This window comes from Lissotriton helveticus, chromosome 6 (assembly GCF_964261635.1).
Source record: "Lissotriton helveticus chromosome 6, aLisHel1.1, whole genome shotgun sequence".
Classification (NCBI taxonomy): Eukaryota; Metazoa; Chordata; class Amphibia; order Caudata; family Salamandridae; genus Lissotriton; species Lissotriton helveticus.
The window spans coordinates 1,223,135,980-1,223,161,896 of NC_136067.1; the positions used below are offsets into that span (position 1 = coordinate 1,223,135,980).

At 45.2% G+C, this 25,917-nt stretch overlaps 1 protein-coding gene across 1 annotated transcript in view; it reads right to left on the bottom strand.

The window, feature by feature from the left end:
• Positions 1 to 18,777, bottom strand: part of RNF217 (ring finger protein 217) — a 368,186-nt gene extending 349,409 nt beyond the window's left edge. Inside the window, exon 1 of the mRNA XM_078648938.1 lies at positions 17,876 to 18,777. Within this exon, the coding sequence (XP_078505064.1) occupies positions 17,876 to 18,457 (582 nt within the window). The 5' untranslated portion in view covers positions 18,458 to 18,777. The remainder of the gene's footprint in view (positions 1 to 17,875) is intronic.
• Positions 18,778 to 25,917: the final 7,140 nt, after the last annotated feature.

The window sequence follows — 25,917 nt, forward strand, 5'->3', positions numbered from 1 at the left end:
CTGCTCCGATGTTATCAAGGCTGCTATCCCACTGCTAAGGCGGTGCTGCACTCACTGCCTTGTTTATATTTGTTTTAGTTCCGTGATGCTCCGATCTTTGCCCCTTCCGAGTGGAGCTTCCGAGTGGAGCTTCCGAGTGGAGCTTCCGAGTGGAGCTTCCGAGTGGAGCTTCCGAGTGGAGCTTCCGAGTGGAGCTTCAGAGTGGAGCTTCCGAGTGGAGCTTCAGAGTGCAGAGTGGAGCTTCAGAGTGGAGCTTCAGAGTGGAGCTTCAGAGTGGAGCTTCAGAGTGCAGAGTGGAGCTTCAGAGTGGAGCTTCAGAGTGGAGCTTCAGAGTGGAGCTTCAGAGTGGAGCTTCAGAGTGGAGCTTCAGAGTGGAGCTTCAGAGTGCAGAGTGGAGCTTCAGAGTGGAGCTTCAGAGTGGAGCTTCAGAGTGGAGCTTCAGAGTGGAGCTTCAGAGTGGAGCTTCAGAGTGGAGCTTCAGAGTGGAGCTTCAGAGTGGAGCTTCAGAGTGCAGAGTGAAGCTTCAGAGTGCAGAGTGGAGCTTCAGAGTGGAGCTTCAGAGTGGAGCTTCAGAGTGGAGCTTCAGAGTGGAGCTTCAGAGTGGAGCTTCAGAGTGCAGAGTGGAGCTTCAGAGTGCAGAGTGGAGCTTCAGAGTGCAGAGTGGAGCTTCAGAGTGGAGCTTCAGAGTGGAGCTTCAGAGTGGAGCTTCAGAGTGCAGCTTCAGAGTGCAGAGTGGAGCTTCAGAGTGCAGAGTGGAGCTTCAGAGTGCAGAGTGGAGCTTCAGAGTGCAGAGTGGAGCTTCAGAGTGGAGCTTCAGAGTGCAGAGTGGAGCTTCAGAGTGCAGAGTGGAGCTTCAGAGTGGAGCTTCAGAGTGGAGCTTCAGAGTGGAGCTTCAGAGTGGAGCTTCAGAGTGGAGCTTCAGAGTGGAGCTTCAGAGTGCAGAGTGGAGCTTCAGAGTGGAGCTTCAGAGTGCAGAGTGGAGCTTCAGAGTGGAGCTTCAGAGTGCAGAGTGGAGCTTCAGAGTGGAGCTTCAGAGTGGAGCTTCAGAGTGGAGCTTCAGAGTGGAGCTTCAGAGTGGAGCTTCAGAGTGGAGCTTCAGAGTGGAGCTTCAGAGTGGAGCTTCAGAGTGCAGAGTGGAGCTTCAGAGTGGAGCTTCAGAGTGCAGAGTGGAGCTTCAGAGTGGAGCTTCAGAGCGGAGCTTCAGAGCGGAGCTTCAGAGCGGAGCTTCAGAGTGCAGAGTGGAGCTTCAGAGTGCAGAGTGGAGCTTCAGAGTGCAGAGTGGAGCTTCAGAGTGGAGCTTCAGAGTGCAGAGTGGAGCTTACTCTCTGCTACGCACTCTACTCTCTACTACACACTCTACTACACACTCTCTACTACAGTCGCTACTCTCTACTACACACTGTACTACACACTCTACTACAGTCACTACTCTCTACTACACACTACTACCCACTCTCTACTACAGTCACTACTCTCTACTACACACTCACTACACACTCACTACTACAGCCACTACTCTCTTCGACACACTCTATACTAGACACTCTCTACTACACACTATCTACTACAGTCACAACTCTCTACTACACACTGTACTACACACTCTACTACAGTCACTACTCTCTACTACACACTACTACACACTCTCTACTACAGTCACTACTCTCTACTACACACTCTACTACACACTCACTACACACTCACTACTACAGCCACTACTCTCTTCGACACACTCTATACTAGACACTCTCTACTACACACTATCTACTACAGTCACTACTTACTACACTCTCTACTACACACTCTACTACACACTCTACTACACACTCTACTACACACTCTACTACACACTCTACTACACACTCTACTACACACTCTACATTACATACTCTACATTACACACTCTCTACTACACACTCTCTACTACACACTCTACACTACACACTCTACTACACTCTACTACACACTCTGCTACACACACGCTCTACTACACACTCTACTACACACCCTCTACTACTCTCTACTACTCTACTACACATTCTCTACTACTCTACTACACACTCTGCTACACACACGCTCTACTACACACTCTACTACACACCCTCTACTACTCTCTACTACTCTACTACACATTCTCTACTACTCTACTACACACTCACTACTTTCTACTACACTCTACTACAGACTCTCCACTCTCTACTCCACACTCTCTACTCCACACTCTCTACTTCAATCTCTCTACCTCAATCTCTCTAATTCAATCTCTCTACCTCAATCTCTCTACTTCAATCTCTCTACTTCAATCTCTCTACTTCAATCTCTCTACTTCACATTCTGTATTACACACTCTCTACTACACACTCACTACTCTCTACTACACACTCTCTACTACACACTCTACTACACTCCCTACTACACATTCTCCTACACACTCTACTACACACTCTACTACACACTCACCACTCTACTACACACTCACCACTCTACTACACACTCACTAGTCTCTACTGCTCACTCTCTACTACACACTCTCTACTACACACTCTCTACTACACACTCTCTACTACACACTCTCTACTACACACTCACTAGTCTCTACTACACACTCACTACTCTCTACTACACACTCACTACTCTCTACTACACACTCTACTACTCACTTACTACTCTCTACTCACTCTCTACTACTCACTACTACTCTCTCTACTACTCACTATTACTCTCTACTACTCTCTCTACTACTCACTCTCTACTACTCACTCTCTACTGCTCATGACAATGCCATTTATTTATCTGTTTCCAAAACCAACACATAAATAAAACATTTGTCATTTACAATGCCAAAAGCGCTAACTTTTGCAAAGGCGAGACCGTTGCATTGTAAATGCTTGTTTTTCATGCGGTAAGCATCTAAACCCGCATTATTTCCCATAATCTCAGAACAGGTGCCATTTATCATGCACGAAAAATTACGAACCCAGGCAGTCTGGTTTTATCAAGAGGAATTAATAGCACTTATTCCTCCAACACGCTCATTATAATTGGCCTATGTGTCTCAATTCCCCCTAATTCTCATGTCCGAGTTCTTGTCGGAGTTGTCCTGCCTCATCCCCATCTCTGTTTTCTCTGCCCACTGGAGTTTGTGTCCAAATCCAACCCCCAAAGCTGCACTGGACTTGACAAGTCTTCCAGAGGTTAGCTGGATGGAGGCCAGTTTGAACGGAGACTGGTTGGAACAATTAAGCCACCATTCTACGCTCCCCAGCTTATGTGCAGCTCCCTCCTCCTTCCAGACAGTGCTGAAATTGGAATGGATTGCCCTGCAGTGCCATTCTTGCAGAAATCTTCTGCCCAGAACTGGGCTCCTGGCTGGCAGTTATAGAAAAAGAAAATGTCAGCCATCCATGGTCCTGGTGCAGGTGTGAGTAGAGTGATTGGCGGATGGGGGGAAGAAGGAGGCAGATCTCTTTATAGAGGGTTGAGGCTTCCTCTGCAGTAACAGTGCCTTATCTGATGGTTCCTGGTGGTGGCGACTGTGCTCCTGCATATAATTATATATATCAGTCGCCTGGGGCATTTCAAGCACTCACAGCCTTTATCTAGGAACAAGCTAATGTCCTCATGTTTCATTGCATCATCTCCAGGATACAGAAATTTGGGACCATCTTCTAATCTGCGCTGTCGTGGACAATACAGAATACAAAAGGGGCAAGGGCACTAACAAACCCAGATAGAATTATTCATTTGGTAGTTAATCTATTTTATCAAAGCACCTAGAGAGAGTATGTAATGGGAAAGTAGGCTCAAAGAGTTTCTTCATTCTGGTGTTTGCCAGAAGAAAAAAAATCGGTCTGTTAATATATCATTCATATTTTGTACAACCCATACTATGTACCACCCATTACAGCATACTGCATGGGGCGATCAGTCAACCCACTTCAGACACTGGCTAATCTTCACTGAGAGTAACGGCATTCTGCAATTTCACAAGGGGCACTTCCACACACAAGTAGATACCTTCAAGTAGCATGGACTACTACAGTAAAGAGTGTTTTCTGAGTACAAATACAATATTTTTGTTTTAGCCAATGTGATTTTTTAAGACAGATGATGGCATGGCAGCTTTTCCGAATAATAAAGTTTTGCAAAAAACATAACGAAACGTAAGAGAACAACCACTGACAAAGCCAAAAGGCTGGCGGCCAGTACCAGACCTCCTGGCTTTGCCAATGCTTGTTTTAAGTTGGTTCTAAAACCAAAGATATTACAGGTTTATAGTCAAAGGGCAGGTTGTTTTAAAGCAGAGTGTTGTAAAACTGAGAGACGTAATCGTCTCTTACGCGTGAAGGTGGTCTTGCCAAGTGCGTTTCTGCCTTAGGCTTTAAGTCTATTTGTTTTCTAGCGGCTGCTGTCTAAGCACTTACAGTATAAAAGGATTCTCTGTAATTCTTGCTAGATTTTGCTGACTAAGAAGCTCAAACCAGTCCTGTTTTTAGGACAGCCCAGCAGTTATAAAGTGCACTCTGAGTTCCCGAGAGACAGTCAGCAACATCAATCCAATCCTACGGAGCACTTCTGAAGAGCTACAATTTTGCCTTTGTAAGCCAAATAAAAACACCATAAATAGTCCGATTGTTTTGTATACTAAAAATAAAGGACATGTCAACTAGAGTAGGGACAAACGTATGTGAACACAGAAGCCTGGTGGTCTAAAGTAATGTGTCCTATAGTCCGTCAGGCCTGGCTTTTTAAATAACTGCCCTTTTCAATATGGAATGTGTAGCTTTGCTTTCAGGAGGCAGGCTTGGAAACCAAACATGCAAAGTATTGTTGACCAAAAAGTGAACACAGGATGTGCCAAACAAGACATCAACACCTCATCAGGGTTAGCAAGCGCTATATAAATGCAAACCTTTTCTCTCTTCTATCCCTCCACTATCCTTCTCAATCCAAATAACTAACACATCCACCACTTAAATTACTTTCATATTTCACTATACCAATTTACCACTAATCCTTTATGGGTTCCAGAGTAGCATGCTACTCGCAAAACAATGAAGTTGACGCCTCATCAGGGGTAGTAAGCGCTATATAAATGCAATTACAATACAATAGTATACATGAGACACCTTGTCCGAGGTTCTTACGTGTAAACAACCACAACAGTGCTTAATGTCTTACAGCTAGTCTGTTCTTATGCACTCCAGTTGAATCAGTGGGACCAGGCGAAGCAGAGAGAGGTCAATTCATGTGCCCAGGATTACAGAGTTAAGTGAAGTTGGAAAGCTAGAACTAAACGCTAAGTCGCATGTTTTCACACAGAGGAATTAGCCTATAGACTTAGACAGCATCACCTAAAAAGAGTAATGTTGCAGGCCCCACCTATGAAGAAAGTCGAGAACATGGAGGACAAAAGCAAAGAACTATTGTCTGCCTTGGTGCGCAACCACCACCAAGGTCAGACTGGACCATTCTAAGGAATCTCTCAAAAGACAATGATGGGGCACAACCCATGGGAAGCATCTTAAGACATACTTGGCTTTTTAAGAGGTCTTGGAGAAATTCGTATCATTTCCTTTGTGGAAATTACATAAAATGATCCCCTAAAAAAATATGAAATTGTACTTTAATATTTGACTAAATGCAGGTCTGGCATTTGGCTCTCTCTTTAGGACAAAATGGAGCAAAAATTGCATGTGACCCTAATAGCATCTCATGTCCTGTTCCTTCACGTTGTTCCATGGCTCATGCAATAGAATTTTTACCCCAAAAAAATCTAAATTACGCGACGCGGCATAATGGCTTGATCTTGGGCATTTTGTGTAGCAAGTTTAACGTGAAATGGTAGAAATTTAAAAGATCACGCAGGCGAAAACAACATTTTGCTAGGGCCCACTGTTTAGCCACCACCTTTACATTCCGAGGCTAATTAATTTATATTATTTATTTGGTAATGCACTTATAGAGACTCTCCCATCCCCTCTACTATGCAGAGGAAAATGACAGAACCCTGTTTAGGTCAGGATTGACAGTTTAACTGTCTCCAAGATCTATTGTATTCAATATCCAGACCGACCTTTCGGTAAGCCTCCTTCAGTCATTGGTGTCATTGTGTAAACCCAATCACTCACTGATTTGAAACATTGCCAATCACACTTTTTTTTGCCAACCTTGAAAAATTGCTGTCCTAGCTGAAGGTGGCGTGGCTATTGAAATTAGCACTTTTTAGGTTGAGCCTAGGTAGCGCATGCGCTGCTCTGCGAGGCATGCTTTATTCACGTAGGGACTTAAACCTTCACCCATATTTTTCATTGGCTTGTGTCATTGTTCGCTGTAAACTGTGGCTCTTCACTGGTCAATAGGCTTAGTAGTCCCTCCTTAGTACAGCCTTGTTTCATTTTGTAACCTCCCATGGCAACACCCCTTATTAAGTGTGTTGTTACTCAGTAAGCTTTAATTACAGCCTATGAGCACTATTTTCTCAAATAGCTTTGTCTTGCCTGCTGTTGCAGGCAGGACACGCTCTCTACTAAATCTTTAAAAAAATATATATATATTTATAGCACGGGCACCGGACATATTTGCAATGCCCGTTTTAAAACCAACACAAATAAAAGACATTGTCATTTACAATGCCAATAGCTCAAACTCTCGTAAATGCGAAGACCTACTGCATTGCAAATGCATGTTTGTTTGGGATAACCGTTGAGAAAGTCTATATACAGCACAAAACGAACTACATGCAGCGCTCCAAATGGCTTATTTCATCCCAATCCCAACATTGGTTCTCATAGTAAGTAACCCATAAACGATCAACCCACCCGGTGGTGACCATGTGTGAATAGCGTTCAGATGGGTAAATTTGTGGTGAAACCTGTCAAAAATAATAAAAAAGAGACATATGAGGCAGACACAAGAAAAGTGAAACGTAGAATAAAAAATCCCCAGAAAATATCTGTTTACACACTCCGAGCACCCTTTCCAACTGTTTTTTTTCTTTTAGTGGGGTCATTAGCGATTCCTGCACCGGCCACCCCCCTTATTTGTTTATCTGACAGCCACAAACACTCATATCTGTTCGACCACACGGGGCGGAGTGCAACCCCGCTGAGACCCTATAATTCACGCTATCACTGCAGCGCACAGACCCTGTCAAAAAGAAGCGAAGACAGTAGATGGTTAGCCGAGTTTATAAAAACAAACTACTGCTATTCGGGTAAAAAAAACAATGAAACCTATAAAACGCTCGTTTAACTTAGGTATCTAATGGGAAAGGGAATAACTTTCCAATATGGTGGACGGGCTGACTAGGTCGGTACGCCACGCACTCATTACGCTTTGAAGGGGATTACAGGTGGCTGTGTTTACCCTCGGCCTCTCTCGCCACAGTGCGTCCATGAACATGTGCTGGCGTCATTGGGCTGTTCACTGAGATCTCCCTTCCTGGCGATGTAAAAACAGTTCAATGATTAACAGACACATTTGAGCGCCTGGGTCAGCCCGTATATGATACGCACTCAGCTCAGTCAATTATCTCCACAAGCCCATCACGTCACCATAAATATCTATTTTCTCTAACTCTCTGCTTCCCGTGAACCATTTCTGCTTCAGAAAGTCGCCATGCAGCACATGGTTGTCACAGGGCCTTATCATGAGTGGGTCAGAGGGAAGGTGCAATTTATCACTCCCGATAAAATCTGGCTCCCTGTGGTGCCGAATTTATAAAGTGCGATAAATGACACCTGTTTGGAGGTTCCTGGGGAATAACATTCGAAGTTTGATCCTTTCAACATTAAATACGAATGATAGTAAATATCATACTCTATTCCATTTTTGAAATGCGACAGGTTTGACCTTCTAAATGTAACGAATGGTGACGACTGTATTGCACTCTTTAATTAACGGGTGCTCTCAATTACATACAACTCGGAATTTCGACCCCTGTGCAACAGGAGTTTCTGCTAGGGGTCCGAAAATGCAGATCTACTATGAAGCAGTCCATGATAACTAGAGGACTGCAAAATTATTACTTTACTTTTTTTATACATTTTTTGAAATGTAACAAATGGTGTGTGCGGCTGGCGTTTGCTAGTAGGTCACGTGAAATATTTGTTCAAGGGCACACGTCGTGTAAAACGTCACACCAGATACCTCACTGAGGCATGCACTGCCCACCATAGTCATCTGCGACCAAAAAAAGTACTCACATGTACTTTAATTTAAGAATTTCACTCAGTACAAAATTTGGTAAACGTAATTTAAACTTTACATTGGCCTCAATTGGAAACCTCCTTTTTTGACTATCTAAATAACACATTCAAACAGTGTTTGGCACTCTCAAACAATATAATATAAGTATCCTGATTCTAATCTAAAACCTTTTTCAACTTAATCGAAAACCCCATTATAGATTTAATATTCCCCGAGGGGTTACCTGTCATACATCTAGATTGTGCAGAAAAACGGGCCAATGTTTTATATATATATATATATATATATATATATATATATATATACATACAAACACACAATAAACAGGCAAAATATCTGGTGTAAACAAATATGTAAAGACATCAGCCACAGATAGGCGTAATTTCTTTTCTCCCTTCCATCCGGCACACTACTTCCGTTAGGCCTGGACCAGGCTTTGTTGACAACTCCAAAGAACAGGAAAGGCATTAGTCTTGCCATAGAGGCAGGATGATCTTTATATTATCTGTTATGTTATGTTATGTTATGTTATGTTAAGGCCGTACTTTTAGAGCGCACGGCTACCCCAGGGGGTGTCCCGGCGCTTTGGCAAAGAGGCCTAAGATCCAAAAACACAAAGGCAGAAATGCTACAGTCACAGTGATTACACGGAAAAGAGCATGGTCTTCAGCTCTTTCCTGAAAACTAGGAGGCTATTGGCTTTGCGGAGGGAGAGAGGGAGCTCATTCCAAAGGCACGCTGCCATATATTGGAAGGACCGTCCTCCCATCCGAACTCGTTTGACAGTGGGCACCTCCATTTTAGCCAAATCGGCTGACCGCAACATCCTCCGTGGCACATAGAAAGCAGTACGCTTTCTAATGTAGTTAGGACCAACATAGTGAAGGGCTTTGAACGCCAGCGTGAGAATTTTAAACCTGATTCTTTTAGAAATAGGTAGCCAATGCAACATATTTAAAAGCAGAGAAGCACTGGCTCTCCTTGGCAGGCCAAATATGGCTCTGGCCGCCGAGTTTTGGACAATTTGCAGTCTAGCCAGAAGATACTTGGGCAAACCTGCAAAAAGCGCGTTCGCGTAATCTAACCGTGACCCCAACTAGCGCCTGGACTACAGTCTTTCGATATTGCAGGGAAAGCAGTGGAAGAAATTTCCTCAGCATTTTAAGAATGCCGAAGCATTTCCCTGCTAGCCCCATAATATGGGGTCGGAAAGATAGGTCGTCATCAAATACCACCCCAAGATTTTTCACTTGGGAGGATGACCTCTCAGGAGGGAACATGTCCTGGGGCCACCATGACTTCCAGCTCGGATCAGGAGCACAGCCAAAGAAAAGCAACTCAGACTTATCCGAGTTGCATTTCAGGCTGTGCTGCTGAAACCACGCAAAGACTGCACTCAGACAGTCTTTGATCCTGTCGCCGTCAAAGACCTCTCCTTTGCTGCACGTAAACAAGAGCTGGGTGTCATCAGCGTATGAGATGACCCGGGCCCCATAAGCCTCCGCTACCATCGCCAGAGGGGCCATATAGATGTTAAAAATGGTGGGGCTCAGGATGGACCCTTGAGGAACCCCGACCTCTAGCGATGGCATTTCAGCGGAGAACGGTGGAGCCCAGATCACCTGTCGGCGGCCCGATAGGAAGCATTCTTAACCTCCTTATATAAGAATTTAAGTATGCTTTTCTTGCACGGGAACAGAAATGAGTTTCTTTTCATGGTTCTTAATATCATTTAGTCTATCAGACTATTCCTTTAAAAATTTCCAGCATATTACCTTATTGATGGATTTACAGACTCGCCACCGATTTCTATGTCCCCTCTAATTTGTTTGCCAGGATCTACACTTGCTGCTTATGTTACATATGCCCCTACTGATGCTCACGGACCCAGATAACATGGAAGACTTTACACAGGGGTCAGCAGAAGTCCAGCCAAAGCCTCCTTACCAATGACCTCCTTGGAGACATTACCCTTCAGACAGACTCTTCCTACCTTCTTCCCGATCTCTCTTACATGCATGCCTATAGACTCTATTAAAGTGGAGAATCAAGAGTTTTGAAGCCAAAAGCGGCTTTGCTTTAGCTGTCTCCCAACTGAAATGACCTCTTCTTCATAAGCAGTTTATGGGAAATTACAGCCCCCTGATTTTTTTGTCACTATCTGCCACTTTCCAGTACTAAAATGTGGGCATGTATAATCTCATGGTATATACCATGCTGGTCAGATCGCTCCATAACCCCTCTCAACATTCATCCAACACAGAGATCAGTTTTGTACCAATACTTAAACTGGCAAGCAAGTTTCCCGTAACCTCTCATCTTCCTGGTTACCACCAATGCTTACACTGTTCAACAGTAATTCCCACACACAGCGGTCTATAGTTCTCTAGATCACGTGTGGCTCACCTTATCAGGACTTCTGCTCAACTCCTCCTATCCCATTTGGTTATGTCACCCCCTTAGGATGAGTCTCACGTTACACTGGTCTCCTCCTGCTTCCCTTCAAATAATTTGTCTAAGTTCACTCCTTCCAAGTATGTCAAACTCATGTCTTAGTCTTTAAACTGTTTATCTTTGGGTAGTAATTGATCACACATGCCTAGAAGGTCTTATGTGGTACGGACTGCTGCCCTACTCACCCCAAACAGCCTCCAAATAATTGGGAAATCATTGTAGAAATGCCCCAGCAAACACAATATTAGCCGATTAAGTAACTGATCGAACCCTAGCCATTCAGGAATCCTATATTGCCTATGTACAATTCACAGTGCATTTTAGGAGCTAAACATATGCCAAGCCATCAAAGCTCCCAGCCTAAGGAATAGGATAACCCAAGTTTGGCCCGCACCCCCAAACCACCCAAAGGAGACACCAGCGGAACTTACCGAGAGAAATTTAGTTTGAGGTGGAGCAGTTTTATAACAGCAAGGTAAGAAATTGGCTCAAAATTGTCGAATCACACTCGGAAAAAAAAGTCATACAAATTCAAAGTGATAATAGGCATGTGAGAAATGAAAACATCACACAAAATAGCATCGGATTATGTGACGCACCATCAACACACATGGCCATTCCGCAATCCCAAATGCCATCAGACCACACAGTTGCAAGCAAATTAATATATAGTTTCCTTATTCTGATTATATAAAGTCTTAAAAGAGTTGATGACTGTCTCGATTCCTAAAATGTTTGCTCATATAAGAAAAGCTATGCATTTTATTACACTTAACAAACAGCACTTCAAATACCTACTTGAATCTAGTCTGGGCTTCAGAAAACCACACTATTTAAAGAAATTAAATGGACATGTGGTATCATCAGCACTTATGGGCTGCATACAATGATTCCAATAGACTGTGAAATCCCTATTCATGGCGATAGCAAAATTATAAGTTTATTTATTTATATTTAAATTTGCAAAGCACAACAATGACCCTAGGTATCCTAGTGATGAGGATTCTAAGACCAGAGAACAATTTGAAACATACAGGCTGGCAAACTATGAAGAAGGAAAAAACAACAAGTCTTCAGACTCCATCTGGTTAGGTCTCGCCTAGTGTTGCAGCGCATGCACTGCACACTTTGCAAGGCATGCTGTATTAGGGTTTTTTTAGAAGTGGTGTGGAAGCCCCGCCCATATTTTTCACTGGCTGACGTCAAAGTCCATGGTAAATTCTGGCTTCCGATTGATAATGAGGCTTCTTAGTCCCTCCTTGCTACCGCCCTGTCTCTTTTTGGCACCGCCCATCAGGGCTGTATCATTTACTTGCAGCATTATACGGTCTCCTTCAATTGGTTGGTAAGCTCGCACTATTTTAAAAATGGACACTGATGGGGACAATAACAGCTGCAGCACTATGCGCTCTAAATTGTATATTTTGAATTATGTGTACGAGCGCGGACCTGCTAGGGACACCGCGCTCTCTTTATTCATTTATATTTTACATTTATGTTGAGCGCGTCGTCCACTTCAGGGACACCGCACTCTGTTTGTTTGTTTTTTAACTTTAAAACTGAGCGCGGCGCCACTTCAAGGACACGGCGCTCGGTTTCTTTATATATTTTTTAACTTTAACATTGAGCGCAGCACCCGCTTCAAGGACACCGCGCTCAGTGTTAAAGTTAAAAATAATAAAAAGAGCGATGTGTCTGAAGCGGTGCGGCGCTCAGTTTTAAACGTAATCATTTGCAATGCAATTGGACCTATTGCATTGCAAATGCTTGTTATTACTGCTTTAAACTTACCTGTTTCTGAAGTCTACAACTCCTAGTTTTCACTACTTTGTAATCTCTTTATGTGTATCCATGGAATAGTGGGCATGTACATTATTCCTATATTTTATGTGGTTAAAAAAAACTTCAGTTGATTAATTCTTTATTTTTTTAATTAAAATAAAAGTACACATAGTTAATACATTTCCCTGGTCCGTGCTTGATGTTCACTTCCCTGGCAACAAGAGGAGAAACTACCCACGGGTCTTCAACTGGCAGGAACGGGTAGCACTTCAGGTGATTGTTCTGAAGCGGAAATGAGAATGGCAAGGAGAGGAGCCCTGGCAGCTTCGGACTGCTTCCACAGTGGTATCCAGGGAAGAAGCGTGGAAACAGGGTAGTCTGGAGAGCACTGGCGCTCAAGAAAGATAGCTAATTAAAAGTGCATTTAATTCAGGGCTTGTCCCTAACACTTTCCGGTGACAGTCCATCAAGCCTCAATCTGTTCATTCCCACTGTGCGCACAGCCTGCCTGCCTGACTTAAACCTGGTTTGCGCTCTTCATACCCCACCACGTGTAGAGCATGAATTTCAAAACCCTGATTAAACACTATCTGGGCAGGGCAAAGCGTTAGGACTGAAAAGCATCTGCTGGCATTGCACAGCACATGAAGGGATATATTGAGGCACACGGTAAAGCGAGACAAGCATTTGCAATGCAATAGGTCTCGCATTTACGCGAGTTTAAGCTATTGGCATTGTAAATGACAATGCCTTTTATTTATGTTTTAAAAACTAAAACAAAAATAAAAGGGATTGTTATTTGAAATGTCAATAGCTCAAACTCGCACAAATGTGAGACCAATTGCATTGCAAATGCTTGTTTATAAAGTTGAGCCTGTGCAGCGCATGTGCTGCTCTGTGAGCCATGCTGTATTGGAGTATGTACTTGAAGCCCTGCCCACTCTCCATCCATATTTGTCATTGGCTTGTGTCTTTGTCCTTCGGAAATGCTGGCTTCTGATTCGCCTTTAGGCTGGTTAGTCCCTTCTTCTTACCGCCTTGTTTTCATTTGTAACCTCCCATGAGGACTGGCCCTTTTACTTCGGCTGTTACACAGTACAACTTCTTTAGTCTGTGAGCACTATTTTCTTAAATGAGTTTCTCTTACTGTAGGAGGGTCTCTTGTGCGCAGCTGTGAACACCGGCTTGTTTATTTAACTCGTAGCAAAGGGGGAGCTCTTCAGGGGCCATAGGGAGACAGAAGGGGGCAACTCAGCGAAGCCTTCAAGCACTTGGAATGCAATAGGTCTCACATTTGCGAGAGTTTAAGCTATTGACATTGTAAATGACAATGCCTTTTATTTATGTTTTAAAAACCAAAACATAAATAAAAGGCATTGTCATTCACAATGCCAATAGCTCAAACTTGTGTAAATGCGAGACATATCTACCACTCAAATTACTTTCATATTTTCCTATACTAATTCACGACTAACACTGTATGGGTTCCAGAGTAGTGTGCTACTCTCGAAAAAAAGCTCTCCCCCCCCAATCAGGGATAGCAAGCGCTATATAAATGCAAACCTTGCACTGTCCTCCTCAATCCAAATAACTGCCTGGGTTCCCAAGTAGGGTGCTACTCACCGAAAAAGCACTTCAACACCCATCAAGGGTAGCAAGCGCTACATAAATGCATACTTTTTTCCCTCTTCTATCCCTCAACTATCCTTCTCAATCCAAATAACTGACTAACATAAACACCACTCAAATTACTTTCATATTTTCACTATACTAATTCACTACCAATCCTTTATGGGTTTTGAAGAAGCGTGCCACTTGCCGAAAAGCGCTTCGATGCCTTGTCAGGGGTAGCAAGCGCTTTATAAATGCAATTACAATACAATACCTATTGCATTGCAGATGCTTGTTGCTACTGGTAAATAAGTCTGCATTCCCTGTTCAATTTCGGCAGGTCAAATCTGCTACAATTTACTGGGGGGAGAGCGGGGTCTGGTATTACTCGCGCATGCGTAGTTTGGAGCAGTAAGCACAAACATCCGCATATTATTCCACATTAAAGACAAAAAACGCGGAACAGGTGCTATTTATTACAGCCAATAAGTTTCAAACCGCAGGAAGTTGTCTTTTTTGGGGTGGGATAAATACAAACAAGTGTGTGAGGAGTAAACAGTTCCAACTAACGTGCATACATCTGTCCTCGAGTTGTTGAATGAATAAAGCCAGTGGCTGAAGAGAGCAGGGTGTGTTGGGAACTATGGGGCATATTACCAAGCAATAGCGATAATTATCGCTATTGCTTGGTTAGAGACAACAATTTACCGCTGAGCTGCGGCGATTTTTATCGCAGATAAACCTTGGTATTACCAAGGTTTATCGCAAATGCGATAAAAATCGGCCGCAATGCATGAATATCGCTGAGAAGTCAGCGATATTCATGCATTACCGAGCTAATGCTCTTAGCCATGTTATCCACCTCCCATTGGATAACATGGCTAAGAACTGCTCAGGGCAGGTGTTAGCTTTTGGAGATATTCGCGCTTAGCGCGAATATCTCCAAAAGTTGGTAATAGGAGATAGCGATGTTAGCGACTGTTTCCAGTCTCTAACATCTTGGCACGCCCACTTTGCATGTCATTAGTGATAAATATCACTGACATGCAAAGTGGGGCCCAAGATGGTCGCTATCTCCTACTAGCTGTCGCTAACTGGTGTTAGCGACAGCTAGGTAATAGGGAGATCATTTTATCTCCGCTTTCTTGGCTTTTAAAGCCAAAAAAGCGGAGATAAACCCCCTTGATAATATGCCCCTATGTTCCCAATCGGCTTTAACTTTACACATAGTTCTTGTTGTCTCGCCTCCAAATTCGCTGACCCCACCCCTATTCCACTCATCATCGTTCCCATACAATGTTAAGCGCGTCACCCTACGAATGAAACAAATGTATAAAGCACCATAGCAGCCCGAAGGCGTCCTGGTGCTAGAACGGAATGCCCGGAACGCAGGCCTGAAAACACGAGGAGGCAGGACCAGTGCTGGGTCAAAAGCCAAGACTAACTTTTTTCTTTATTTATAATAGCATGAAAACCCCGTGAAAATGACAGTACAGGAGAGAGGAAGAAACCGACAGAAAAAAACGTAGATGTCTTCTGTTACTATTAAAATAAATAGCGCCTTTCCAGAGTGCCACTGACCCATGCCGCAGTGCCTACACTTGTCTGGTGTCTGGCCGTTTAAGTATGACACTGGGCATGTACAGGAAGTGCTTAACAACTGGTTTTCTTAGAGCTATTTTTGGCGCTCCTCTTTGCTATGCCATTATGTTCCAGGAACAGACTGAGCACACACGATCTTTGTATGTTCAATACTCTCGTTACGAGAGTCCCAAAACATTATTTTTATCAGCACAGCACACCCATGCCAAGCACTGACATCACTGCACCAAGCTTCCAAGGGTTGCAAAAACCACAGTGAAGGAGGAGGGGTGAGGGGGAGGGAGATTCCATCGGGGGAGGAATGTTTAGTTCTAAATATAAAGAGAACTTTCTGACCATTTGGTATTAAATTGGTCCCGCTCTGTTTTACCCAAGCACTCATAACCAGTGCTTAGCTTGTAATTATGCAGAAAAAGTAAATGAAAAGTTGGGTATTATTAGCACACACAAAACGGCGCACAAACATTTGTGCACATGACCCCCTCACCCCCGTGTTTCCGGCAGCCTGTAAATTGGATTCCAAAGATACATCGGAGTCGGAGGCTGTATTTAGCGCCAAGGTATTCTGTGCCCAAATGTACACATAAAGAATAAATAAATGTAATGATCTCTGAAGGGTAGGGGGCTGGCTGGGTGGACCTACACAGGATGTGCAGGTCACAGCTGATGTCAGCAGCGAACACCGTCGTGCAGTGCAAATAAAACATTGTTTTATTCACAAATTAGTCCCAGGACTACAAAAGTGGGAGAAAAGTGCAAAGTTGCTGGTGGTTGTACACATATAACCGCCTTCCAATGAACTGCTTGCTGTCACGTGCTCCGGTTTTCAGGGAGGCTGCGTAGGCTTTGCTGGCTGTGCAATGTAACAAAAGGGGGCATGCATAAAAACAAACCTGCACAGTCTCTCCTGCCCCCAGGGCCACCGTACTCATCTAGACTCCCCTTCACCAGCCTTGTCAAGGCACACTCACTCCTGCCTCTCTGTTGCCCCAGTGGAGCAGCATGCATAACGCATTTGTCATCGTCTGTGACGGGCCTTAATAAAATCACTTGTGAACAAAATATGTCGTGAACAAAATAGGTCTGTACGTTAAGGCCTGGGAAGCATATGCGTGTTTTGCGACTATAGGGCACACAAAAAAGCGTGGAAGAAGTTGTCAGATTCGTGACAAACTCACTATAGACGCAAATCACATACGTCAAATTCGGATAACTAGTAATGTTATGGTCTGGAATAAAGATATATGATAACGTTTCGGTAGCCATACCCGCAAAGATACAATGCAAGCAACAATACTACCCGTGCAAATTGGTGACTGTGATGATTAGGTGAACAAAAGGAAGTGGGCATTTGGTACATAAGACTAGCTTTCAGTGCCACAAGGGTCCCTTCTTCAGAGGTTATTAGCGTTCAGCTTGAGGCTTATGTCTTTCCGACAGCTGACAAGCGTACTTCTATCACCTCACGAACAACAAAAGTCTATCACTTCTGAACTTCTTTTGTTGGTCAATGAAACCGAATATTTCTCTAGCCAGTAGCAAAAATTACCCTAGAGGCAATAGCCCCAAAGTGGGGTGTGGGGGTAGAGAAAACTGGCAAAAATGCATCATTGGCTGGTCGCCAAATTGGGGCATTTGATGGATTATCCCTAAGGCGCCTAGAGAGAGAGGACGGCAGGTGTCCGCCAAAGGGCTCCCTCTGTCTTTGCTGGAAAAAAAGCCATCAGTGAGTGACTAAAGCTCCACGGAGGGAAAGCACCAGAGCAGCCACCTTCCTTACACACAGATGGAACTCGGCTATAAGAAACTTTCGAAGGGAATAAACAATAGACCACCACCACTGCCTGCATTCTGCCGGCCGACATCTATCTAATGCCAAACAAAACACTTGGGCCTCCTTGGTGTTCCTGCTCACAGGACTGACTCGCCGAAAACATTTACGTAGTAGATCGGACAGACATGTGCAAGATCAAATATCCCAAAACCTAGCATTTGTTTCTATGCAACATGTATGTTGCGTGTGTCCTTTCTAAAAAAAAAAGGTAACTCCAAAGAAATCAAGCAACTTTACTGTGTGTTTGGCAACTTTACATGCGTTTCTAGATACATTTGTAAACCCTGTTTTGTATTTTTAGCTAAAAAGGGGGCTCTGTTAGTCTCAGCAGGAGCAGGGAATTACACTGGGCCCAGGTCCTCTCACCCCAGCAGCACTCACCTGCGAGCCCAGGTAGCGCTTGAGGCACTCTTCGCACACCGCCTTCTTGCAGCAGGGTAGGGGCTTCAGCTGCCGGTCCTCCAGGCAGACCCGGCAGCAGGCGAGCACCAGCCATCCCAGCCCCTGCTCCGGGTAGAGGGGACTCCCCGACTCCAGCAGCCCAGGGAAGAAGGGGTCGGCGGGGGACAGCGGCGGCTGCTCTGGGCCATCCTGCCGCCCGGGGAGGTCATTCTCCACGCAGTAAACGCTGCACTGCACCAGTCTCTTGGGCTCGGCGGGCGGCGGCTGCTCCTCCTCGGCAGTCTCCGGCGATGGCGGGGCAGGGTCTGGGGCACCCGGCTGCGTGGCCCCTTCAGGCTCCCCCTGCTCCCCGCTGCCCTTCCTCCAGCGCTTCCGCCGTCTCCTCTGCTGCTCGTCGTGGTGCCTCCGCCGGTGCCGCCGCTCGGGCCCCAGCTCCCCGCTGCCCTGCTCCTCTTCACCCCGCGCCTCGGGGGAGGGGGTCTCCGCCGCTCCTTCCTCCTCCCCCGGGGGCGCCTCGCCGTCAGTGCCCACCATCCTCAGAGCCGGCTCCGAGTCCTCCATGGCCGGGGGCCTCCTCGGCCTCCCCCCATGCAAGCTCTGCTTGCAGTCACCGCCGCGCTTCCGGGTGCCACCCCGGCCCTGGCCGCGACCTCAAGGGCACCCCGGGGCAGCCGAGAGTCCCTGCCCGGGCTTCACGTCTGTCCCGTGCCTCTCTTAGGGGTAATGTTGTGTTTGGTTGCGTTTTACTTCTAGTCCGCGCTTCGCTCCTGTTTCACTCCGAGCCGGGCTGCAGGGATTGCGTTTGTTGATCTTTTTTTTTTCTCTCCCTCTAAAGGGGTGGAGAAGCCAGCCAGGAGCTGCAGCAGAACAGAGAGGGCAAATCAGCTCACTTTTCAACTACTGTAGCAAAGAAACCCGAGTCGTGACTGACCCTAAAGAAAGGGGTGGGGGAGGTTATTGGGGGTGGTGCGATACTGTTCCGTGCAGCAGGAGGTGGAGGATCAGTAAACGAGTTATGTGGCGGTGCTATTTTATACAGTATCTAGAATTTTCACATTGTTTATATTTTTTGCAGAAACATATTTCCACCCTGCACAACATTAGTGCACATTAGGGACTGTTTAGACCATAACGTAAGATAGACCAATATTGCCTTTGAAATTGGGCTGTTAGAGTTAACTTTAAAAAGTGGGCAAGACTATTCCTAAATTACATAAATAAAAAGTCTAACAAGCAATCCTGGCCTATCAGGAAAATGTCACTGAGAGGATGTGTGCATGTCAATTCAGGATAAAAGTATCTGACTGAAATACGTTCTGTTTAATGTGCTAGTTTCTGGAATAATCTTCTCTGAGACTCTGATATTAGAACGTGTGGAATGACGTGTATGGAGAGAACTGTGACTCTAGGTACCAGTACGGAATAGCGAGAGAACACATACCTAGCAATCTCTATAATAAACCAAGTCATCTGTAAAAACCTTGGTTTGTATATGTTTTTAGGTCGCAGCCTACCAGATCTTGGGGACCTCTTGGGAACTTTCAGAAAGTTGACCTAGGAATGCATTCCTTCCATTAATTACCACCGGCTTTGTGGTTTGTAAATCACATTTTCTGACTTTCTATTTGCTTTATTTGTTTTAGGGTCTCCAGGTTCATTTGGTCCCTCCCGTTGCCTAAACCGTGTTTACTGTACTCTTACACAAACTCCCTTCTGTGAACAGGCCTTTAAATCTTGTTCTTATCTAGCCACGTTTGCCATTATCTTGCCAAGTTTGCTGCATTCAAAGACGGAGGTCAAATGTCAAGCGCTGTCTTCTGAGGTGCTTGTTTTCTCATCTTTCTCTGATTTCAGTGTGGGATGATTTATATGACAATCTTGCTCGTTTTTTGGGGTAGAAAGAGTTTTTTTTCCAGCACATGACAACAGTTAAAAGAACTGTGTAAGTATTTCAGACTTAGGAACAGAAATGAAGCACATTTTTTGTTATTTCTGAAGTGTGTTGGAAAAAAATAATATGTTCAAAACAAATAATCACACTGGGTGATGCAATTTAAACATGTTTTCGTTTATGCACTGTATAGTTTTATTAGTAAAACTGTATATCTGTGCAGATGTAATGATAATTTCAATTTAAAAATGTTTGTCAGTGATGGCCGTGTGCTACCACACCATGCATACTCCACTCTACGCCTCTCTTCTCTACTCTGCACCACTCTACTTTACCAAGGAAGAGTGTACTTTACGCCACTCTACACCAATGCACTCTATGCAGTTTCACGCTACACCTCTCTACTCTACCCTGTACCACTCTACTCTGTGCCAATGCACTGTTCCCCACTCTACACCACTGCTCTCTTCGCCGCTGCACTCTACACCATTCCAGTCCAGGTGTCACCAATCTACTCTGCACTGCTCCATGCTACACCACTGTACTCTACACCACTCTGCAATACTGCACTCTTCGCCACTGAAGTCTATACTAATACTCTGTACGCCAATACACTCTACGCCAGTGTACTTTACACTGTAGCACTCAACTCTATGCCCCTACACTCTACGACAATCTGCTGTATGCCACTCTAATCTACTCTGCACCACTGCACTCTATGCCACTGTGCTCTACACTACTTTACCCTATTCCATTACACTCCATGCCACTCTACCCTGCACCAGTCCATTCTACGCCACTTCACTCCACTATGAAACAATCTACTCTATGCCACTGCACTTTACGCCACTGTACTCCACTCTGCAACACTCCATTCTATGCAACAACTGGTAACCTGTGCACTCTGCACCAATGCACTCTAATCAACTGTAGTCTGTCACTGCACTCTATGCCACTGCACTCTACTTTGCATCACTGTACTCTACGCCACTGCTCTCTACTCCACTCTACTCCACGCCACTCAACTCCACTGCACTCTGTGCCACTTCACTCTAGCAAAACACGCAAGATGATGGACGGAATGTTGCACATTGGCAAAACATTCGCCCCAGAGCACTATGCTATACTCTGCTCCACTCTATACTATACTCTGCACTTTATGCCACTCGACTTCAGTCTGCGTCACTGCCCTCTGCATCACTCAACTCTCCGCCTCTCCACTCTGCACCACTCTATGCCACTCTACTCTATACAGTATATATTGGAGTGGTCCCAGTGTATTAGTGTCTTTCACATAAGGGGGAGAAAAAGCACATAAAAAAACATTCAAGGTATTAAATGAGGGAAAGAAACAAAATCATATTCAACCAATGTTATTTAATCACATTAGAGATACGCATCTTATGCAAGGAATAAATCGTAAGGATAACCTAACATGGTAACATGATTCTTATGGGGGGCCTGGCTTGGACGGCAGCGGTTATGGCTGCCTGAACGCGTCGCTCGGCAGACAGGGGAGCGACTAAGACGGCTATCAGGAGTCTAAGCTCAGGATTTGTGACCGGAACACTGGGCTCCGCTTTATCTCACCCAACGGCACACAATGATGCCATGAATCCCTGCCTAAATCTCCGGAGAATGCTGTATCCATGGTAATATCCAGCGGCCCACGAGCCTGGGAGAAGCAACTTAAGATAGCGGCGTGACTCGTGTTGCGAGAAGAAGTCTCCCCCGGGCCGGCGATGCTCCTCGGAATCATCGCAATCACTGCAACCACTTCAATCTGGGTAGCAACGTTCCTTTACCCCACTTCGGAGCCTCAGAAGGTGGGTGCCCCACTTGCAAGTGACTCGATCCCGATGCCTGCACTCCGCGCTGCCTGACCTCAACATGTCAGGTGTTTGCTGTATATGCTAGTGACTTATACAGTGCATCTTCGCTTTATTCACCCCTCAACCTGCACCACAACCTGAGTTTAGCCGCCCATGGAGAAACTAACGTGCTTCACATAGACCTTATCTGACCAGCAGAATCTGTGGGCATTCAGCGCCCAGCAGTCCCAAAATGGCGGCGCGATTCTGACTGTGCGTCTCTGATTGCAATTCCGATTGCTACACATACCTGCCCGCCTGATCCTCTCTTCCATATATCCATCGCTAACAACAGCCTGGACAGCCTGCCCTACGGAGCTTCAATCCTAGCCTCATCAAGTACGTAAAGGAAGGCTTCATCGCAGCCAGTTCTTGCCGTGTTTGGCGCTCGATTCAGCACTATCAAAATGGCGGCGGGAAGCGGGTCACATCTCTCTCCACCCATTGTTTAGACCCAGCAACATCACCACCAGAATAGCCTGCCCAACAGCGATCCTCTTCTTAACCCGCCCAAGTTGAGTCGGATATCAACAACATAGGCGATGGGCACCTCAGCTCTTGCTCCACACTGCATGACCCCATGGGAAGGGAGAGCATAAGCAGCTGATAAGGCGAGGCATCCCAGTGCTCATTGGCCAACCTCCATAATGATAGATGCTGAATAACTAGTGCAGCAGATCCCATTAGACAGCGAGTACAACTCCTACAGCTTGCCCAAGAACCCGTGTTTACAGTGTCTACAATACAGCCTGTGCTCTCGAATTGCATCGCACCGACGCCTACGATTCTGGTGCCCTTGGATAATTGGCTCAAGGGTCGCCCAGTCTCTGTTTTTCCGCCATAGTCAATCGGCAAGGCCTATGCTTAGCCCGTGAAGCGGCCACATGGCCTACCCATCTCAAGACCCACACCGGTGTCTCTCTACTCAGCATTATCACAGCCTAACGGAGCCGCCAAGACGACCAAGCTGCCGAGACAACTGGTCAGTATAGGGTGCCAATCTCACTGCATGCCACTGGATACAGCCCACCTTGTCACTGCTCAACTTGACCCACGTTTAAGTATTCCGCACAAACCTGTATCTTCCTCATCATGACAAATAGAGAAAGCAGAACCAACAATAAGAAGGTACGCCCGGAACCGTCACCATCAAAATCACCGATCAAAGCCAGATCGGACCTGACAAGCACCATGGACATGATCTTGAAAAAACTCGCAGAAGTCCATGACCCACCTAAGTCGACCAAATGCAACAAGGATACTATGCAACTAGAACTCACGGCGATCCGAGTGGATATGAGCTCTATGAATAAGAGCATCAACGATGCGGAACATCGCATAAGCGATGTGGAAGATAGAACCACTCAATCATACAAGATCATACAGCATCTCCAAACCACTACTAATGTCCTTATAAAACAAAACGCCGAATTGGAAGACCGCAACAGGAGGGGGAACATACACATCTTTGGCGTTCCAGAGAACTCTGAGAAGGATGCGGGCTTGTGTGTTGCCTTCCTCGAAGCATGGATATCGATGATCACAGGGATCACCTTCCAACATGGCCTAGAACTCGATAGAGCTCCTAGAATTCCCACATTCAATTCCCAAGGAAGTAAAGGTCCCCGTCCCTTGATCTGTAAACCTCTAAGGTATCAGCATGTGGAAGCCATTCTACAATTCGCCAGAAAGAACCATCAGGTCAAGTGGGAAGGTCAACGCATAATATTCACCCAAGACTACTCCAGGGAAACGGTTGAAACGAGGAAAGGTTTCCTTCTTCTGAGAGACAAACTGAGGGCGAAAGGTATCCAATTCTCATTCACAGGTCCCTCGAAATTCAAAATCATTGAGAATGGCAGACCTCACATCTACTCTTCTCCTCAAGAGCTCGCGCAACATCTAGAAGTCTCTCCCTCACAAAGCATGGACATGTCCAACGGCTCCTTTAACAAGAGGAAAACGGAAATCCAGGACTCCTCTGTCGCTTGATCCGCTGGTGAACTTCTTACTGGTATTGTTGACAGTTATGTGTATTATTAATACTAGTTCATGCTACCATTTGGTTCTGTCCAAGGCTTCATCTTGTAGGAGAAATCGGAGACCCAGTTCTCCCCTGTCGCCTGACACATTGGGTGTTCTGTTCATTGGTAATATTACCAATTCTGACTATTGCTAACACCTGTTTACGATATTATATGCCTTTGCAGGAGCCAATTACAGGCTCTCTCTTGGTTGCCTCCATCAATGTTTATGCTTCCTGATATGCATTATGTGTTCTGTGGCCTGGTAGGATACATGATATTTCTAACACATAGACCAAATTCCGCTTAAGTTTGACCTTTAGTTGTTTGGTTCAAGGATGTACTCCTGCACTTATGTTCCACCTTTAACAAGGTTTGTAACTGACTTACTCATTTTTAAGTGAATGTCAATTTATCGTTTAGCCCCACCGTCAGTGCCTATCACCGCTGCCTCAAAAGTTGGGACTTTGTACTTACTCAGTTTCCTCCTAAAGGTTTGCTATGCAATTTATGACCTCTGTGCTGCCTCTAGACAGTACAGCCGTCGCAGCTCCTATGTTTGATTTTTCAGAAGGAGGGGGAGGGGTGTGGGAGGGTCGGTTGGGGGGAGGGTTGTGGGACTGTGGGTACTTAATACAATGGTTGTTTCCTTTCTGTTTACTTATTGTTCCCTTTTATTTTGCTGCTGCTCCTTATTCTTCGCAGACACTTCCATTCACTTTTTGACACTTCGTACATCTCGTATGTTACTTCTAGACTTCACACTGCTAAAGCGGCCTCATCTGAAGGGGCTCAACTCTCAGGCATGTCCTTCCCTTCTATCATGTTCACTGGCAGAATTTGAACGCCCACCCTTCCAGCGAACAAACCCGTTTAGATGACCCAGACTAGGTCGTTAGTTGACAATCTTAATATCGTCTCCCTTAACGTCAAAGGCCTCAACCATCCAGTGAAACGTCGGAAAGTCTTTGACTACCTTTTAAAGTCCAAAGGTGATGTCATCTTACTTCAAGAAACCAAATTATCAGAGGAGGATCTGGGCTTTTTAAACCTTAACTGGGCCTCACACGCTCTATGCTCCTCGGCTACCCACAAGAAAAGAGGGATGATCACTCTAATCTCAAAAAAATCTAATATTTCCGTCACCTCACATACTCATGATGCAGAAGGTAGATTAGTAATTACACATTTGTTGAGATGGGAAGACCCCATTCATGTTGTGAACATATACGGACCCAGATTTCTGGGACTCTGTCACGGCCTCTATGGAGTCCATACCACAAGATGGGCTTCTTTCTAATTGTTGGAGGCGACTTCAACCTCCCGCTAGACCCCGTCATAGACAGACAATCCAAATGCACCTATCAACCATCCCGTTCTCATGAGGCGCTCAAACGCATCTGCTCCAAATTTCACCTCAAGGACTCCAGGCGCATCCAAAACCACGATGGGAGGGATTTCACCTTTTACTCAGCGCCGCACAACTCTTACTCTAGAATCGACTATATCCTAATTTCCAGCCCCTTCACCACCTTATAGATGAAACGGACAATGCTCCCAAATTAGTTTCTGACCACTCTTGCATTAGCACTAAACTCGCCGGCTCCCACTCCATACTCCCACCAAAGCGATGGCGCTTTAACGAACAAATTCTGTCCGACTATGAGAATAAACGTCAGATTGAGGAAGCGATCAGAGAATTTATCACACTAAACGACTCCCCAGATACAAATACTGCTGTGGTTTGGGACGCTCTCAAGGCCACAATTAGGGGTGTCATTATTGGCATCAGGGCGCGTACTAACAAAAAACTAAACGCAGAAATCGAATCACTCGAAAGCGACATTAAGGCTCTAGAAATTGCCCACTCAGCTAACTTAAATAGTAGCCACCTCCTAGACCAACTTACTAAAAAGAAATACGAATATAACACGATTGTGAGCAGGCGCGCTGTTGTTTGGATAAATAAATTTAAAGCACTGAAGCTGTGTGAGGGTAATAAGGCGGGGAAACTACTTGCCTCATATCTCAAACATAGACAAAAACAATTCACCATCCCTGCGATTAAGGACTCCGCAAACAATATTCACACCAAACACTACAACATTCTGGCCTCCTTTCAGGCCTTTTACGAGGACCTCTACAAAAACAAGCTAGCTTGTGATTCGGAAGCCTGCACTAAATATTTGCACTCTCTGAACCTCCCTAAACTCTCTTCAAAGGAGTGTTCCTCAC